Source organism: Salmo salar, chromosome ssa14 (assembly GCF_905237065.1).
Source record: "Salmo salar chromosome ssa14, Ssal_v3.1, whole genome shotgun sequence".
Classification (NCBI taxonomy): domain Eukaryota; kingdom Metazoa; phylum Chordata; class Actinopteri; order Salmoniformes; family Salmonidae; genus Salmo; species Salmo salar.
The window spans coordinates 35,444,174-35,463,698 of NC_059455.1; the positions used below are offsets into that span (position 1 = coordinate 35,444,174).

Below are 19,525 nucleotides of genomic sequence, written 5' to 3' on the forward strand. Positions count from 1 at the left end.
TGAAGACCTCCTGGTCACATGATGTGGGACTGATTGCCCCAGTGTGAAGACCTTCTGGTCACAGGTTGCCAGGTCTGTGTCGAGCATAGTTGGCGCTGCCATTCTCCATCTCTACATTATATTGACATTCTTTCAATAGAGCTCTCTATAGCTTGTGTGATTGAATTTGTAAATTGTATTTTGAATATCAGTATAGAATATCGATGTACTGTATGCAGGCTGATTTTATTCATGTGTGCCGTGGTCCCACAAACAATTATATAAACATAAGATGAGTTACCCATGATGTTTTGTTTTATACATAGATATTTCCACAACATGAGCCCGAGGTGTGGAGAGAGGGAGGAATAGGATGGGTTGCACCTGCTGAGAAAGGGAGAGGGGAGTAGGGACAGTTAGGACAAATAAAGGTTATTTTATTTTTCTACTGTTTTTAGTTTCTTTATGTATGTACTTTTTGAATACAATTGCCTGTCTGTGTTCTGAACCCCTCAAAAATTTGTTTTTTATAATAATAAAAAGTTGGTCACAAAAAAAGGATTGACTGTGTTCTGGGTATTGACCTCTGAGAGGCTCATCCACAGTGATGTATATCGTCTTCCAAAAGGACTGTTTTCCAGCAGATCATTTAACAGGATCCAGAGAAACTGTAGTTAAAGGACCTAGAGTAAGTTAAAGTAATGGATTAAAGGTTAGTTAGGGTTATTGAACTAAGGATGATTAGGGTCAGACATAACACCAGACAATAGGGTTGGATCTACTGTACAACTTGATCAAGGATACTGTGCATTTAATGTAGTAGTACAGTCACGTCACAAACATGCGTAATAAGTACTATATCCATATTTTCACTGACTGAGTTAATATCTTTCTTTTTCTTCTCCCCCTCATCTCTCTCTGTCTTTCAGTCCGGCCATCTGTCGAGCAGAGGGGGACGTCTCTGATGGAGTACAAAAGTTTTCACCAAACTCTGAATCATCTGTAGAGACGCAGAAAACCTGTGGTGAGCCGCCTACTCAGTCAATCAGTCAGTCATCACTCTGCTACTCAGTCACTCAGTCACTCACTCACTCACTCACTCACTCACTCACTCACTCACTCACTCACTCACTCAATCTGTTCAGTCAGTGACACATTTTAAATTCACCTGGAGCATAATTGTATTAATTCATGAATTAATGAATCTATGACTGTATCTGATCAGTTATGATTTTAATCTCTTTTAACTGAAGTTCTTTCATGCTGTTGTCTTTAATCTCACCTCAATATTTACTTCCCCCCTCTTGCTCTGTTTCTCTTTCTTCTCTTGCCCCTCTCCTTTTCCTCTCCTCACTTTCCCTCTCTCAGGTGGTTTCTCTGAGACCTACGCAGCTTTGTGTGACTATAATGGCATCGGCTGTAAGGAGGAAGTGCAGTGGGTAAGAATACCACTATGTGGGCCTCCCAAGTGGTGCAGCGTTCTAAGGCACTGCATCGAAGTGTTTCGGCGTCACTATAGCCTTGGGTTCGATCCCAGGCTGTGTCACAACCGGAAGTGACTGGGAGTCTCATATGGCGGCGCACAATTGGCCCAGCATCGTCCGGGTTAGGGGAGGCTTTACTTGGCTCATTGCGCTCTAGCGACTCCTTGTGGCGGGCCAGACGCCTGCAGGCTGACCCCGGTCGTCAGTTGAACAGTGATTCATCTGACACATTGGTGCAGCTGGCTTCCGGGTTAAGCGAGCAGGTGTTAAGAAGAGCGGCTTGGTGGGTCATGTTTCGAAGTCATGCAGCAATGAGACAAGATTGTAATCATGAAATTGGGGCAAAAAAAGGGGCAACATTTTGAAGAAAAAAAAGAAAAATAGAATACCACTCTGTACCACATCCACAATACATCCTCTGGATGTAGTATTCAATTAATGAAGTTGTATTATAGTGTCGCTGGTATCATCATACAGCATTTGTAACCTAACTCTCTCTCTCTCAGGATTGTAACCTGACTCTCACTCTCTCTCTCTCTCTCTCTCTCTCTCTCTCAGGATGTGGACACTATCTATCACTCTCAAGACAACAGGGAGTTCAACCTGTTGGACTTCAGCCACCTGGACAGCAGGTACACCATTTGTTCTGTTCTGTAACCCTGGACATCAGGTACATCACCTGTTCTGTAACCTTGGACAGCAGGTACACAACCTGTTCTGTAACCCTAACCTTGGACAGCAGGTACACCACCTGTTCTGTAACCCTGGACAGCAGGTACACCACCTGTTCTGTAACCCTGGACAGCAGGTACACCACCTGTTCTGTAACCCTGGACAGCAGGTACACAACCTGTTCTGTAACCCTAACCTTGGACAGCAGGTACACCACCTGTTCTGTAACCCTTGACAGCAGGTACACCACCTGTTCTGTAACCCTGGACAGCAGGTACACCACCTGTTCTGTAACCCTGGACAGCAGGTACACCACCTGTTCTGTTCTAACATCAAATAACTGACGCAAGCAGTAAAATTTGATTTAAAAAAACAGATAAAAAAAACCTTATTGAACAGCGGGGACTGTGAAGCAACACAAACATTGGCACAGACACATGCATGCATACAGACACACACACACACACACACACACACACACACACACACACACACACACACACACACACACACACACACACACACACACACACACACACACACGCACACACACACGCACACACACACACGCACACACACACATATACGCACTATACATACACATGGATTTAGTACTGTAGGTATGTGGTAGTGGTGGAGTAGGGGCCTGAGGGCACACAGTGTGTTGTGAAATCTGTGAATGTATTGTAATGTTTTTGAAATTGTATAAACTGCCTTCATTTTGCTGGACCCCACAAAGAGCAGCTGCTGCTTTTTCTGAGATGTGGATATGACATGAGAATAACGTGCCCTCAGCTGCTGCTGCTTGTTCTGAGATGTGAATATGACATGAGAATAACGTGCAGGTGATCTGAGACTTGACTGTAGTCCTATGAAGTGACTGTCAGGTGCTCTAGTTCCAGCACGTCCTGTAGGCTGACCCTCTGACTGTCCGACTTCCCTGTCTCCCTACCAGGAGGCATTTGTGGTGCATCACTCTGGGCCGTCATTTCACATTCCCCCAATCTCTTCTGATTTCTGCCTTCTACAGTTACAGCCTCCGACACCATGCTTTGTCTGCTGACTGCTGTACTCTTCTACTGTACTTCCTGTGGACACCTTTCTCTCTCCGCTGCCTGTCTGGCCCTGCAGGAATAACCCAGGGGGTTCAAACTTCACCCCCACAGCGAGCTAAACCTAGTTCCTGTGAATGTGTGTCTCTAGAGTATAGCTGGCAGTCTGTCATGCTCTAGTGCCCTACAGGCCCCAAGGAGATGGATAGCACTCGTAGACATGGACTAGAAGAGAAGCTCACCCTTTTATTGGAATTGTTGATTCAGGGAAATCGTGCCAGTAATCCAGGGTAAGAGGGTGCTGCTGTTGGCTGGTGGGGAACACTGGGAGAGGTTGTGGAGTGTACACACACGCATACCACACACATCATTTGGCCAGCCAGAGGGAAGTCCTCTCCATGATGGCATGTGAAATGAGAACGCAGCCCTCAGCCATACACTGGACTGGGCCCTAATGTAATTGAGGGCATTCCCCTTTAAGAGCTCTATCTCTCTTAATCTGTTGCAGTTTCTCTCTGTTGGTCTCTGTTTGCTGCTCCCTCTCTCTGCCACTTTCTCTCTCGCTCTCTGCCTCTTTCCTTCCATCCCCCTGTCTCTCGCCCTCCGTCCCCCTGTCTCTCGCCCTCCGTCCCCCTGTCTCTCGCCCTCCATCCCCATGTCTCTCGCCCCGTCTCTCTCCCCGTCTCTCTCCCTCTGTCCCCGTTTCCCTCCCTGTCTCTCTCCCTTCGTCCCTGTCTCTCTCCCTCTGTCCCTCTGTCTCTCTCTCTCACTCTGATTCTCTCTCTCCCTCTGTCTCTCTCTCTCCCTCCGCCCCCCTGTCTCTCTCCTTCCGTCACCCTGTCTGTCTATCTTCCTGCATCCCTCTGTCTCTCCCTCCTACTGGACACATGGTGTGTTGGGCAGGATAAATGGTTTTAGGCCGTTGGCTAGGATCAAAACATGGCTCTGTGGAACCTCACACTGAGTAATCCACTGACCTGACCTGACCTCCCTCAGTCAGCCCATCGATCCTCCTCTCTGCCCTCTCTCCTTCCTCGGGCTCTCTCGCTATCAGTTTTGCTCTATCTCGCTCTTTCCCACCGCCCCAACAGGGAGAGTGTGCTGCAGAATCATACATCATTTCTCAATCCATCCCTACGGCTCTCTCTGATGAAGTTGTTTTGCTGGAGATAGTTTTTTTGTTTGGCTGTAGGAATGTATTATTTCATTTTTTTAAATCTAAGGCTGAAATTGTGTGTGTGTGTGTGTGTGTCTATTTCAGGGACCTGGCGGTGATGGTTGCTTCCATGGCGTACAACACTTGGTTCACCAAACTCTACTGCAAAGACATGCGCATTGTAACTATCCACTCTACATTACTGATTGCATGTGATATCTAGTTTTCTGTCTGTGTTTAGACAAGGCTACCAGGTTTTCATTCTTTCCTAGTTGGTTAGAACAGGAGCCTGTTCATGTAACAGTCTCTCTCTGTGTCGCCCCAGGGATCAGAGGTGCTGGAGCAGGTCCTTCACACCGTCAGTAAGTCCAGCAGTCTGGAAGAACTCACTCTGGAGAATGCTGGCCTCAAATCGTGAGACTCCTCCCATCCTCCTGATATGTCATTTATCTCTTTCATCTCTTTTATCTGTCTTATTCTTGTCTTGCCATTCTGACTTCACTCTTGACTTTAGATTTTTCTCTACCATGACTCAGACATACTCTGATGTATAATGTATCACAGCAAGCATCAAAACAATATTTAATCCATCTTCTCTCTATATTGACTATTTTAGAGATTTTCCTCAGAAAATGGCGACAGCTCTGTCTGAAAACCCTGCCTCTGTGATCCACTCGCTCAACCTGGCCCACAACCCCCTGGACACCCAAGGTACAGGAGCCTCAGAGGCACTCTGTTACTCATTCACTCTTTTTCAGCATCAGTAATGTGTGTGAATGCCAGTATGGGTGCATCTTTCTCAGTGTTTGCTGTTTACTCTGCAGATTGTGTGTGTGTGTGTGTGTGTGTGTGTGTGTGTGTGTGTGTGTGTGTGTGTGTGTGTGTGTGTGTGTGTGTGTGTGTGTGTGTGTGTGTGTGTGTGTGTGTGTGTGTGTCCTCCAATGTGAGTCAGGGTTGTCTGCGTGCCAAGAACTCATTAGTACATCAGAATGTGCCTTTCTGACACCTGTCACTCCCACTCACATCACTGTGTGCCTGTAGACGCCATGTACTAGATTAGCTGTTTGTCTGCTTAAATTATGCACAAATGTGTATGTGTTGATTTTGCTGACCATGTACACACTACCAATCAAAAGTTTTAGAACACCTACCTACTCATTCAAGGGTTTTACTAATTTCTACATTGTCAAATAGTAGTGAAGACTTTAAACTATGAAATAACACATAAAGGAATCATGTAGTAACCAAAATTGTTATACAAGATTCTTCAAATAGCCACCCTTTGCCTTGATGACAGCTTTGCACACTCTAGGCATTCTCTCAACCAGCTTCACCTGGAATGCTTTTCCAACAGTCTTGAAGGAGTTCCCACATATGCTGAGCACTTGTTGGTTGCTTTTCCTTCACTCTTTTATTTATTTAATTTTTCTTTTCACCTTTATTTAACCAGCTTGGCCAGTTGAGAAGAAATTCTCATGACCAACTGCGACCTGGCCAAGATAAAGCAAAGCAGTGCGACAAAAACAACAACACAGAGTTACACATGGGATAAACAAACGTACAGTCAATAACACAGTAGAAACATTTGTATACAGTGTGTGCAAATTAAGTAAGGATAGGCAATAAATAGGCCAATAGTGGCAAAGTAATTACAATTTAGCAATTTACACTGGAGTGATATATGTGCAGATGAGGATGTGCAAGTAGAAATACTGGTGTGCAAAAGAGCAGAAAAACAAAAACAAATATGGGGATGAGGTAGGTAGTTGGTTGGATGGGCTATTTACAGATGGGCTGTGTACAGCTGCAGCGATCGGTAAGCTGCTCTGACCGCTGACGCTTAAAGTTAGTGAGGGAGATATAAGTCTCCAACTTAAGTGATTTTTGCAATTCGTTCCAATCATTGGCAGCAGAGAACTGGAAGGAAAGGCTGCCAAAAGAGGTGTTGGCTTTGGGGATGACCAGTGAAATATACCTGCTGGAGCACGTGCTACTGGTGGTGTTGCTATGGTGACCAGTGAGCTGAGATAAGGTGGACCTAGCAAAGGCTTATAGAAGGTGCTTTACCTAGCGAAGACTTATAGCGGACCTGGAGACAGTGGATTTGGCGACGAATATGTAGCGAGAGTCCGACTCATCCCAAACCATCTCAATTTGGTTGAGGTTGGGGGATTGTGGCGGCCAGGTCATCTGATGCAGCAATCCATCACTCTCCTTCTTGGTAAAATAGCCCTTACACAGTCTGGAGGTGTGTGGTTCATTGTCTGGTTCAAAAACAAATGATAGTCCCACTAAGCCCAAACCAGATGTGATGGTGTATCACTGCAGAGTGCTGTGGTAGCCATGCTAGTTAAGTGTGCCTTGAATTCTAAATAAATCACAGACAGTGTCACCAGCAAAGCACCCACACACCATAACACCTCCTCCTCCATGCTTTACGGTGGGAACTACACATGCAGAGATTATCCGTTCACCCACACCGCGTCTCACAACCAAAAATCTCCAATTTGGACTCCAGACCAAAGGACACATTTCCACAGGTCTAATCTCCATTGCTCGTGTTTCTTGGCCCTAACAAGTCTCTTCTTATTATTGGTGTCCTTTAGTAGTGGTTTCTTTGCAGCAACTTGACCATGAAGGCCTGATTCACACAGTCTCCTCTGAACAGTTGATGTTGAGATGTGTCTGTTACTTGAACTCTGAAGTATTTATTTGGGCTGCAATCTGAGGCTGGTAACTCTAATGAACTTATCCTCTGCAGCAGAGGTAACTCTGGGTCTTCCATTTCTGTGGCGGTCCTCATGAGAGCCAGTTTCATCATAGCGCTTGATGGTTTTTGAGGCTGCACTTGAAGAAACTTTCAAAGTTCTTGACATTTTCCGGACTGACTGACCTTCATGTCTTAAAGTAATGATGAACTGTCATTTCTCTTTGCTTATTTGAGCTGTTCTTGTCATAATATGGACTTGGTCTTTTACCAAATAGGGCTATCTTCTGTATACCACCCCTACCTTGTCACAACACAACTGATTGGCTCAAACGCATTAAGAAGGACAGAAATTCCACAAATTAACTTTTAAGAAGGCACACCTGTTAATTGAAATGCATTCCAGGTGACTACCTCATGAAGCTGTTTGAGGTAACGCCAAGAGTGTTCAAAGCTGTCATCAAGGCAAAGGGTGGCTATTTGAAGAATCTCAAATATAAAATATATTTCGATTTGTTTTACACTTGTTTGGTTACTACATGATTCCATATTTGTTATTTCATAGTTTTGATGTCTTCACTATTATTCTACAATGTAGAAAATAGTAAAAATAAAGAAAAAACCTTGAATGAGTAGGTGTTCTAAAACTATTGACCGCTAGTGTATGGTGTTGTCAAGGGTGTGTGTTTGTGTGTATTTTCTCTGATCTCTCTCTCTCTGTGTGTGTGTGTGTGTGTGTGTGTGTGTGTGTGTGTGTGTGTGTGTGTGTGTGTGTGTGTGTGTGTGTGTGTGTGTGTGTGTGTGTGTGTGTGTGTGTGTGTTTCTTTCACTCTGACAAACTTACTCCCATATGCGTTTCTCTCCAGGAGTGTCAAACCTCATCCAACTGGTGTGTCGCCTCAACAAAGGCCTTCGTCTGCTCAACCTCTCCAAGACGTCCCTCTCCTCTAAGGGTGTGTTAATCCCTCTCTCCTCCCTCTGTCCCCTGGGCCACAGTGCCCCCATGTGATGGTCACCACTCCACTGCTCTCGGAACCTCATGACCTCATATTGGGCCTGGGGTTTTCAGGAGAGAAAAAAAGACACTGGGCCCTACTCATGGGACTCTTGAGCCATACAGGGTCCTATGGTTTATGTTCTCTTATGTTTGTCACATTTATGATTCAAATCTATTTATATATAAACTCAGCAAGAAAAGAAATGTCCTCTCACTGTCAACTGCATTTATTTTCATTAAACTTAACATGTGTAAATATTTGTATGAACATAAAATTCAACAACTGAGACATAAACTGAACAAGTTCCACAGACATGTGACTAACATAAATTGAATAATGTGTCCCTGAACAAAGGGGGGGCCAAAATCAAAAGTAACAGTCAGTATCTGGTGTGGCCACCAGCTGCATTAAGTACTGCAGTGCATCTCCTCCTCAAGGACTGCACCAAATGTGCCAGTTCTTGCTGTAAGATGTTACCCCACTCTTCCACCAAGGCACCTGCAAGTTCCCGGACATTTCTGGGGGGAATGGCCCTAGCCCTCACCCTCCGATCCAACAGGTCCCAGACGTGCTCAATGGGATTGAGATCCGGGCTCTTTGCTGGCCATGGCAGAACACTGACATTCCTGTCTTGCAGGAAATCACGCACAGAACGAGCAGTATGGCTGGTGGCATTGTCATACTGGAGGGTCATGTCAGAATGAGCCTGCAGGAAGGGTACCACATGAGGGAGGAGGATGTCTTCCCTGTAACGCACAGCGTTGAGATTGCCTGCAATGACAACAAGCTCAGTCCGATGATGCTGCGACACACCGCCCCAGACCATGATGGACCCTCCACCTCCAAATCGATCCCGCTCCAGAGTACAGGCCTCGGTGTCATGCTCATTCCTTTGACAATAAACGCGAATCCGACCATCACCCCAGGTGAGATAAAACTGCGACTCGTCAGTGAAGAGCACTTTTTGCCTGTCCTGTCTGTTCCAGCGATGGTGGATTTGTGCCCATAGGTGACGTTGTTGCCAGTGATGTCTGGTGAGGACCTGCCTTACAACAGGCCTAGAAGCCCTCAGCCCAACCTCTCTCAGCCTATTGTGGACAGTCTGAGCACTGATGGAGGGATTGTGCGTTCCTGGTGTAACTCGGGAAGTTGTTGTTGCCATCCTGTACCTGTCCCGCAGGTGTGATGCCCGGATGTACTGATCCTGTGCAGGTGTTGTTACACGTGGTCTGCCACTGCGAGGACGATCAGCTGTCCGTCCTGTCTCCCTGTAGCGCTGTCTTAGGCGTCTCACAGTACGGACATTGTAATGTATTGCCCTGGCCACATCTGCAGTCCTCATGCCTCCTTGCAGCATGCCTAAGGCACGTTCACGCAGATGAGCAGGGACCCTGGGCATCTTTCTTTTTGTGTTTTTCAGAGTCAGTAGAAAGGCCTCTTTAGTGTTCTAAGTTTTCATAACCATGACTTTAATTGCCTGCTGTCTGTAAGCGGTTAGTGTCTTAACAACCGTTTCACAGGTGCATGTTCATTAATTGTTTATGGTTCATTGAACAAGCATGGGAAACAGTGTTTAAACCCTTTTACAATGAAGATCTGTGAAGTTATTTGGATTTTTACGAATTATCTATGAAAGACAGGGTCCTGAAAAAGGGATGTTTCTTTTTTTGAGTTTATATATTTACTCACCTTGATAGTGAATACTGTATTGTTAGGAAAGAGTTTACAAGAAAACATTTCACTGTACTGTTTTACACTGTGCACGTGACAAATAAACGTTGAAACTAGATAGATTTACAGAAGAAGGATTGCCTCCTCTGAGTACAGCACAATGCAACATGCCTGTCTGCTGTCTGCTAATTTCCTCTTTAATCTAGGCGAATTAGGGATGAACATAATCTACTATATGGTGGCAGTAGTTTGGTAGAGCAGAGTTAGTTCTGCCACTGTATGTGGTTCGTTACTAACAGTTTGGTAGAACACAGGGCTAAGTTACTAACAGTTTGGTAGAACACAGGGCTAAATTATTAACAGTTTGGTAGAACACAGGGCTAAATTACTAACAGTTTTGTGGAGCACAGGGCAAGTTACTAACAGTTTGGTAGAACACAGGGCAAGTTACTAACAGTTTGGTAGAACACAGGGCAAGTTACTAACAGTTTGATAGAACACAGGGCTACATTTCTAACAGTTTGGTAGAACACAGGGCAAGTTAATAACAGTTTTGTGGAGCACAGGGCAAGTTACTAACAGTTTGGTAGAACACAGAGCAAGTTACTAACAGTTTGGTAGAACACAGGGCAAGTTACTAACAGTTTGGTAGAACACAGGGCAAGTTACTAACAGTTTGGTAGAACACAGGGCAAGTTACTAACAGTTTGGTAGAACACAGGGCTAAGTTACTAACAGTTTGGTAGAACACAGGGCTAAATTACTAACAGTTTGGTAGAACACAGGGCAAGTTATTAACAGTTTGGTAGAACACAGGGCTAAGTTACTAACAGTTTGGTAGAACACAGGGCAAGTTACTAACAGTTTGGTAGAACACAGGGCTAAGTTACTAACAGTTTGGTAGAACACGGCTAAGTTACTAACAGTTTGGTAGAACACAGGGCAAGTTATTAACAGTTTGGTAGAACACAGGGCTAAGTTACTAACAGTTTGGTAGAACACAGGGCAAGTTACTAACAGTTTGGTAGAACACAGGGCTAAGTTACTAACATTTTGGTAGAACACAGGGCAAGTTACTAACAGTTTGGTAGAACACAGGGCAAATTACTAACAGTTTGGTAGAACACAGGGCTAAGTTACTAACAGTTTGGTAGAACACAGGGCTAAGTTACTAACAGTTTGGTAGAACACAGGGCAAGTTACTAACAGTTTGGTAGAACACAGGGCTAAGTTACTAACAGTTTGGTAGAACACAGGGCTAAGTTACTAACAGTTTGGTAGAACACAGGGCTAAGTTACTAACAGGTTGGTAGAACACAGGGCTAAGTTACTAACAGTTTGGTAGAACACAGGGCTAAGTTACTAACAGTTTGGTAGAACACAGGGCTAAGTTACTAACAGTTTGGTAGAACACAGGGCAAGTTACTAACAGTTTGGTAGAACACTTGCTCAAACCTGTTCTTACTATTTTGTTTTGCTTAAGAAGAAACTGTATTTTCTGCAATGAAGAGATTTAAAAATAGATTTTAATTTGCTGCTCTAATGTAATGGCCGATTATATACACATATGTGTTTTGGTTTCAGATGAGGGTTTTATGTGATTAGTGGATGGCTCTGATAGTTGTCTGCTTAATAGTGCTGATTTTGGTTTCAGATGGAGGGTTTTATGTGATTACTGGTTGGCTCTGGTTAATAGTGCTGATTTTGGTTTCAGATGGAGGGTTTTATGTGATTACTGGTTGGCTCTGGTTAATAGTGCTGACCTGGGACTCTTTCCCTCCCCTGCTGCAGTTACTGTATTTTCTCTATGTTAACAGACTATTTGTTAATTGGTAAATTTTTCTCTCTGTCAGGTGTGGTGTCTCTCTCCCAGGCCCTCTGCTCAAGTGATGACTACACCAACTCTCTGCTTCACCTGGACCTGAGTAAGAACCCTGGGATTCTGTCTGGGGAGGATGCTACGGTGAGATCACACATAAACTCCACATATACAGTACACGCATGCAACATACACAAACACACTGACTGTCTCTCTGTTTATCACTCTCCAGAACATGTACCTGTTTCTAGCCCAGACTAATTGCCTGGTTTATCTGGACCTCTCTGGGACCGACTGCACTGTGGACTTGGTTAGTAGTGTCTCCACTCTGAGTGCTTCATGCTTTGATTATACAGTTAAAGATGCTTAACATACACTGTCTGATCTATGATCAGGATAATCTAACTAACACGCATAATGACGTGGACTTTGTAGTAATTGAAGTGGAGGTGTGGATGCGCTAATTGGGCTATATAACAGTTCTGTAGTTCTACAAATGTATGAGCATGACATTTCATCTGTATAATTTTGGGAGGAACATTCGTCCCTAAAAACAGGAAGAATTTACCTCTAATGTTGAGCATGAATTTTGAATAGAATATTAGTGTATTCTGAGATGGAAAGCTTCTGTTCTGTCATTACTTGTTCCCAACTCACTCTTCTTCCTCTGGTGTCTTTTTGGGATGAAAGGAGAGAACTCTCTTTATGGATGAGTTATCGTGACGATGTTATTGGTTTCATATCTTGTTTTCTCCAATGTAATCTCCCCTGTCGAGAGTCTGGTGGACCTTTTTCAAATTGTAATTTTCTTTTACTGTTAATAGATTTGTCAGAACATTAGCATTTTTGCTAACAGATTGTAATCTTGACTCTTAGGAAAATGACCATGAAACTGCAAAGCTTATTTTCATGATTGATATTTGTATGTATTTGTTGTTGTGTAAACATAATGATTACTAATGTATTGGTTTCTCTCCATAACAGTTATTTGGTGATCTGCTGAGGGGATGTTGTGCTGATCTCTCTTACCTGAATCTCTCCAAGAACTGCTTCTCTCACAGGTGAGGTGTCTGTCTATCCCCTTGAATGGACCTTAATCCATTTCTATTTACTTATCTTAATTTGTCCCTGAGGGGCAACCACCAGTAAGCCTACATGACAGCTTATCATCCCCGAGGAAAGTGTCCATGTAGACATTCCAGTCTACATGGACTCCAAGGAGTCAGCACAAGACATTCTATCACAGATGGGCATTTACCCCTGTACCTACCACCTAGACCGAATTAGATAGCAATGTGTGCAACTGTACAAGTTGCCCCCTCATCTATCTATTCTGTCTCTGAGCCGGTGTTTAACTAGTTTGGATCAGAACAATCTGGAGGAGCAGATCCATCTCTCACCTGGCCTCCCTCAGGACTGGCAGAGCAGCAACCCCATCGCTGCTCTGCATATTACTCCATTATGGAAAAGTTTCTGAAAAATGAGACTAATTTTAGAAGGGAATTATTGTTCAAATCCCCAGGCTCTCGCGCCACCATTTTCTCACTCACCCACTCACCTCCCTCGCTCCAGCTCTTTTCTCTCTACTATTTATCTCCCTCTCTCTCTCTCTTTCTACTATTAATATCACCATTCCTCTCTTTCTCCATGCCTCTCTTTCTCTATTGCATCTCTCTCTTGATTGTTTTCTCACTCGCTCGCTCCCTCCCTCCCTTTCTGTGTGTCTGTCCTTCACTAGGTCATGGTAATCAGCTGTATGTGTGGTAGCAGCCACTGGAGCCGTGGTGGTTCTGCCTGAGCTCTGATCGCGCCACATGAAACGGGACATAAATCTGTTTGAGCTGATAAGAGGGAAAGACTCATGAATATTAACAGCCAGCGCTATCCTCTCTCTCTCTTTCTCTGTGTCTCTCTTTCCTCCCAGAGCATTGACTGTAACATTGTGCAGTGTTTACCCTGGCCGTTCTGTGCTGTGTGTATCTGTTGCTCATCTCTATGTGACTAAAGCCAGCCTAAGTCTCTTGCCTGCAGCCCCGTCTGACAGGATTTATGCTGATGAGCCCATAGGTCGGATAGCACATGTTGGGAACACAGACCTGTTATCATAATGTCATGCTCTGGCATGAGCCCCCATAAACCCCTTGTCTGCTATCTCTTTCTTTATCTTTCTGCCTCTCTCCACTTCCTCTCTGTTTAATTATTTGAATGGTCAGGCTAAAATGGGTGTAAATTATACGTTCTACAATTTAGGAACATTCCGTCCCCTGTATTACAATGAAATGCCTGGATGCTTCTGTTATCTGCTAACATGATTACAATTTGTTCATTCTTCATCTGGTGTACAACCACATATGTGCCGCTGAAGTGTGTGTCTGGGTCCACAAGGAAAAGATTTAACGCCTAGTTGTGTTAGCAGATGGTTTGATACAAAACTATTTTTGTTAAACTGTTTCGTGTTGTTCACATTCTCTGATATCATAAACTCAGCAAAAAGAGAAAGGACCCTGTCTTTCAAAGATAATTCGTAAAAATCCAAATAACTTCACAGATCTTCATTGTAAAGGGTTGTTCAATGAACCATAAACAATTAATGAACATGCACCTGTGGAACGGTCGTTAAGACACTAACCGCTTACACACAGTAGGCAATTAAAGTCATGGTTTTGAAAACTTAGAACACTAAAGAGGCCTTTCTACTGACTCTGAAAAACACCAAAAGAAAGATGCCCAGGGTCCCTGATCGTCTGCGTGAACGTGCCTTAGGCATGCTGCAAGGAGGCCTGAGGACTGCAGATGTGGCCAGGGCAATAAATTGCAATGTCCGTACTGTGAGACGCCTAAGACAGCGCTACAGGGAGACAGGATGGACAGCTGATCGTCCTCACAGTGGCAGACCACGTGTAACAACACCTGCACAGGATCGGTACATCCGAACATCACACCTGCGGGACAGGTACAGGATGGCAACAACAACTGCCCGAGTTACACCAGGAACGCACAATCCCTCCATCAGTGCTCAGACTGTCCGCAGTAGGCTGAGAGAGGTTGGACTGAGGGCTTGTAGGCCTGTTGTAAGGCAGGTCCTCACCAGACATCACCGGCAACAACGTCGCCTATGGGCACAAACCCACCGTCGCTGGACCAGACAGGACTAGCAAAAAGTGCTCTAGTATGGGGCGGTGTGTCACAGCATCATCGGACTGAGCTTGTTGTCATTGCAGGCAATCTCAACGCTGTGCGTTACAGGGAAGACATCCTCCTCCCTCATGTGGTACCCTTCCTGCAGGCTCATCCTGACATGACCCTCCAGTATGACAATGCCACCAGCCATACTGCTCGTTCTGTGCGTGATTTCCTGCAAGACAGGAATGTCAGTGTTCTGCCTTGGCCAGCAAAGAGCCCGGATCTCAATCCCATTGAGAACGTCTGGGACCTGTTGGATTGGAGGGTGAGGGCTAGGGCCATTTCCCCCAGAAATGTCCGGGAACTTGCAGGTGCCTTGGTGGAAGAGTGGGGTAACATCTCACAGCAAGAACCGGCAAATTTGGTGGAGTCCATGAGGAGGAGATGCACTGCAGTACTTAATGCAGCTGGTGGCCACACCAAATACTGACTGTTACTTTTGATTTTGACCCCTCCACCCTTGTTCAGGCAAACATTATTCCATTTATGTTAGTCACATGTCTGTGGAACTTGTTCGATTTGCCTCAATTGTTGAATCTTATGTTCATACAAATATTTACACATGTTAAGTTTGCTGAAAATAAATACAGTTGACAGTGAGAGGACATTTATTTTTTGCTGAGTTTAGTAGTTATTTGAAGGCCTGCCATTTCCTGCAGTTGACTGTGCAATAATGGTGACCTAGCCTTAATGTCTATTCTTCTCACTTCTTTCTCTCTCTCATTCTCTCTCTTTTTCATTTGTTCTCTCTCCCCCTCTCTACCTCTCTCCCTGTCTCTTTATCTTTCAGGAAAGTGAGGGAGACTCTTCCTGTCTTCAGGCAGTTCTTCAGCTCAGCCTTCAGTCTCGCACACGTCAACCTGTCTTCTATGAAGCTTCCTCTGGACACCCTGAGGTGAGATAGGGACTCCGCTCTGGCCAACTGCCAAAATGACGGACTCACTCAAGACCAGCTAACTCAGTCTATTATTTATTTACCTACCCTACATGAATTCTTTATCATGTTTGTTGGTAAATCTAAACTTCCTATCAAGTGAAGGTGTGTATTTTTTTTTTACCACACCTCTTGCATTTTTCACTTTAAGCACTTACTGGTCCTTGGCAAAGTAGTTTTAGTAATCTCTAAGCTCCTTTTCTCCAAAATCCTTTAAGACTGCTGCAGAACCACTCAGTGTGTGAATAGAAAAGCCACGTGGTTTCATTTTAGGAACATTTATGAAAAATCAGTCACAGCAATTAAAAGAAAAAAATAATAATTAGTTTGCTATGCACTGATGTTTCTTGACCGCTTCTCTCTCCCTCCTTCCATTTTTCAGAGCTCTCTTCCTGGGCCTGTCTTCCAATCCTCACATCACTGATTTACACTTGGACATCAGCGGCTGTGAGGTGAAGTGCCCATCTGCTACAGTCTGAATTACCTTGCCTTCCTGTCTCTCCATTTGATTTAGTCTTCACTCTCTCTCTCCTTTCCTCTCTCAGCTGAGGTCTGCAGGTGCCGGGGTGCTCCAGGAGCTGTTTCCTAGAGTGGCCTGCATCGGAACTCTGGACATATCAGACAACGGTGAGAGAGTGACCCTTATGCATGCAACAGTCTTATGAGCCTTTTCAGGGCTAACATATGGCAGTTAAAATGGATTATTCTGTGTTTCTGTCTTTGGTCTCAGGGTTGGATGGCGACCTGCTGGGTGTCATCCCAGCCTTCTCCAGACACCCCTCCCTCAAACACCTGCTGCTGGGCAAGAACTTCAACATCAAGGGCAGGTAGGGACAGTAATCCATTCGCCACAGGCACTCAGAAACACGCACTGGGAAGATGGATGTTGTGTCTTACACTGCCAATTCTTTGTCTGCAGGGTACTACATGAAATTCTGCAGAAACTAGTTCAGCTAGTGCAAGATGAAGAGTGTGTGAGTTGTATAATGCATTTGAACACACACACTGAGACACACAAACTCTCCTACGCACTCATACATGTACGATACAGGTATATTTATGTACTCACATGTTTAACCTTCTCACCCACACACTGCCATACCCTTGTATGATGATGAACTGACACCATTATTTACTGCTGTTGATGCTGATAACTCACAAAAATAACATGAACATACAGCACTCAAAGACACCACACACACACACACACACACACACACACACACACACACACACACACACATATGCACACACACTAGTGATGCGCCAGTCAGCTGTTTGTTTATCCGCCTGCAATTGCCAATAACCCTTCCGCAACAACCCGACTATATGTGATAAAGTGAGAATCTAAGGCCTGCATCCAACCTTAGCCTGTAAATATAAAACATACGCCCTACAGTCCGAGATGGAGTGATTTTCTTTTTTTTATAGGCCTTTTTAGATCAAATCAAATTTTATTGGTCGCATACACATATTTAGCAGATGTTATCGCAGGTGCAGTGAAATGCTTGTGTTTCTAGCTCCAACAGTGCAGTAATACCTACTGTAAGAATACAAAACAATACACACAAATCCCCAAAATAAAAATAAAGGAATGAAGAAATATCAGGACGAGCAATGTCAGAGTCCGGAATTTAAATACACCGAACAAAAATAAACGCAACATGCAACAATTTCAAATATATAACTGAGTTACAGTTCGTATAAGGAAATCAGTCAATTGAAATAAATTCATTAGGCCCTAATCTATGGATTTCACATGACTGGCAATACAGATATGCATCTGTTGGTCACAGATACCTTGAAAGAGGTAGGACCAACATGGGACCAACACTTTACATGTTGCATTCACATTTTTGATCAGAAATACAGTGTAGACATTGTTAATGTTGTAAATGACTATTGTAGCTGGCAACGGCAGATTTTATGGAATATCTACATAGGCGTACAGAGGCCCATTATCAGCAACCATCACTCCTGTGATCCAATGGCACATTGTGTTAGCTAATCCAAGTTTATCATTTTAAAGGGCTAATTGATCATTAGAAAACCCTTTTGAAATTATGTTAGCACAGCTGAAAACTGTTGTGCTGATTAAAGAAGCAGCATGCTGTGGGGATGTTTTTCAGTGGCAGGGACTGAAAGACTAGTCAGGATCGAGGGAAAGATGAAAAGTGCAAAGTGCAGAGATCCTTGATGAAAACCTGTTCCAGAGCGCTCAGGACATCAGACTGGGGCCAAGGTTCACCTTCCAACAGGGCAACGACCTTAAGCACACAGAACATGTTTCCTCCAGATGTGACACTTGGCATTCAGGCCAAAGAGTTCAATCTGGTTTCATCAGACCAGAGAATCTTGTTTTTCATGGTTTTAATCTCAGCCTTTTGGCTGTTGTGCCTTTTACTGAGGAGTGGCTTCCGTCTGGCCACTCTACCATAAAGGCCAGATTGGTGGAGTGCTGCACAGATGGTTGTCCTTCTGGAAGGTTCTCTCATCTCCACGGAGGAACTCTGGAGCTCTGTCAGAGTGACCATCGGGTTCTTAGTCACCTCCCTGACCAAGGCCCTTCTCCCACAATTGCTCAGTTTGGCCAGGCGGCCAGCACTAGGAAGAGTCTTGGTGGTAAACTTCTTCCATTTAAGAATGATGGAGGCCACTGTGTTCTTGGGGACATTCAATGCTGCAGAAATGTTTTGGTACCCTTCCCCAGATCTGTGCCTCAACACAGTCCTGTCTCGGAGCTCTACAGGGAATTCCTTTGACCTCATGGCTTGGTTTTTGCTATGACATGCACTGTCAACTGTGGGACCTTATTTAGACAGGTGTGTTCCTTTCCAAATCATGTCCAATCAATTGAATTTACCGCAGGTGGACTTCAATGAAGTTGTAGAAACATCTCAAGGTTGATCAATGGAAACAGGATGCACCTGAGCTCAATAGGGTCTGAATAATTATTTAAATAAGGTTTTTATTTTTGTATATATTTGCAGAAATGTCATAAAACCTGTTTTCGCTTTGTCATTATGGGGTATTGTGTGTAGATTGATGAGGAAATCAATTTAATCCATTTTAGAATAGGCTGTAACGTAACAAAATGTGGGAAAAGTCAAGGGGTCTGAATACTTTCTGAATGCACTGTATTGCACAATAATTATGTATTCATGTTTTTTTATGTATTATTTTCTCTTTATTCAACTCGCCACCGCCCTTCATACACACTATTTCATGACCCTAAACCCGACCACCCTGCAGATATAACCATGGGGACTGCGGGTTTTGAGTCAACCCGCGCATCACACACACACACACACACACACACACACACACACACACACACACACACACACACACACACACACACTTCACAACTTCACTTTAAGAGCCTAAGCCCTTAACCTCTCTTGCACCATTTCTCTCTTGCTCTCCCTCTCCTTTTCTCCATCCCTCTATCTATCCTTCTTTCCTCAGGCCCTGCAGTCCCTTTCTCTGGCTGACTCGCGCCTGCGCTCTCGGGGCACAGTGATGGTGAATGCTCTGGGAAGCAATGCTTGCCTACGCAAGGTGGATCTGAGTGGGAACAGCCTGGAGGATGCGGGGGCTAAGATGCTCAGCAAAGCCCTGCAAATCAACACTACACTCAGGTAAGAGAGAATGAGGGAGGGGATGGGAGAAGAGGTTCTGGGGGGGGAGTCATTATACAGTTGCTATGCTGTAGGTAATGCAGTGACAATGTATTGAGGCGGTTTGTGTTACGGCTGTGCAGTACACTCTGTAGTGAACACATTACAACTAATTAGCACTTGTAAGGTTATTCATGTTTTGCAATTCTGAATTTGTAATTTGACAGGTGTCATGTATGTGAGCTGTAGA

General features: G+C 44.3%; 1 protein-coding gene across 2 annotated transcripts in view; it reads left to right on the forward strand.

The window, feature by feature from the left end:
• Window positions 1-19,525, forward strand: part of LOC106569477 (capping protein, Arp2/3 and myosin-I linker protein 3) — a 51,892-nt gene that overhangs the window by 21,943 nt on the left and 10,424 nt on the right. For both annotated transcript variants that reach the window (XM_014140859.2, XM_014140861.2), the window contains exons 6-21: window positions 909-1,003; window positions 1,348-1,418; window positions 2,022-2,095; window positions 4,449-4,524; window positions 4,669-4,757; window positions 4,960-5,054; window positions 7,917-8,003; window positions 11,573-11,682; window positions 11,771-11,848; window positions 12,523-12,599; window positions 15,512-15,616; window positions 16,038-16,107; window positions 16,201-16,282; window positions 16,386-16,482; window positions 16,575-16,629; window positions 19,124-19,296. In XM_014140859.2, the coding sequence (XP_013996334.2) occupies window positions 909-1,003; window positions 1,348-1,418; window positions 2,022-2,095; window positions 4,449-4,524; window positions 4,669-4,757; window positions 4,960-5,054; window positions 7,917-8,003; window positions 11,573-11,682; window positions 11,771-11,848; window positions 12,523-12,599; window positions 15,512-15,616; window positions 16,038-16,107; window positions 16,201-16,282; window positions 16,386-16,482; window positions 16,575-16,629; window positions 19,124-19,296 (1,434 nt within the window). The remainder of the gene's footprint in view (window positions 1-908; window positions 1,004-1,347; window positions 1,419-2,021; window positions 2,096-4,448; window positions 4,525-4,668; window positions 4,758-4,959; window positions 5,055-7,916; window positions 8,004-11,572; window positions 11,683-11,770; window positions 11,849-12,522; window positions 12,600-15,511; window positions 15,617-16,037; window positions 16,108-16,200; window positions 16,283-16,385; window positions 16,483-16,574; window positions 16,630-19,123; window positions 19,297-19,525) is intronic.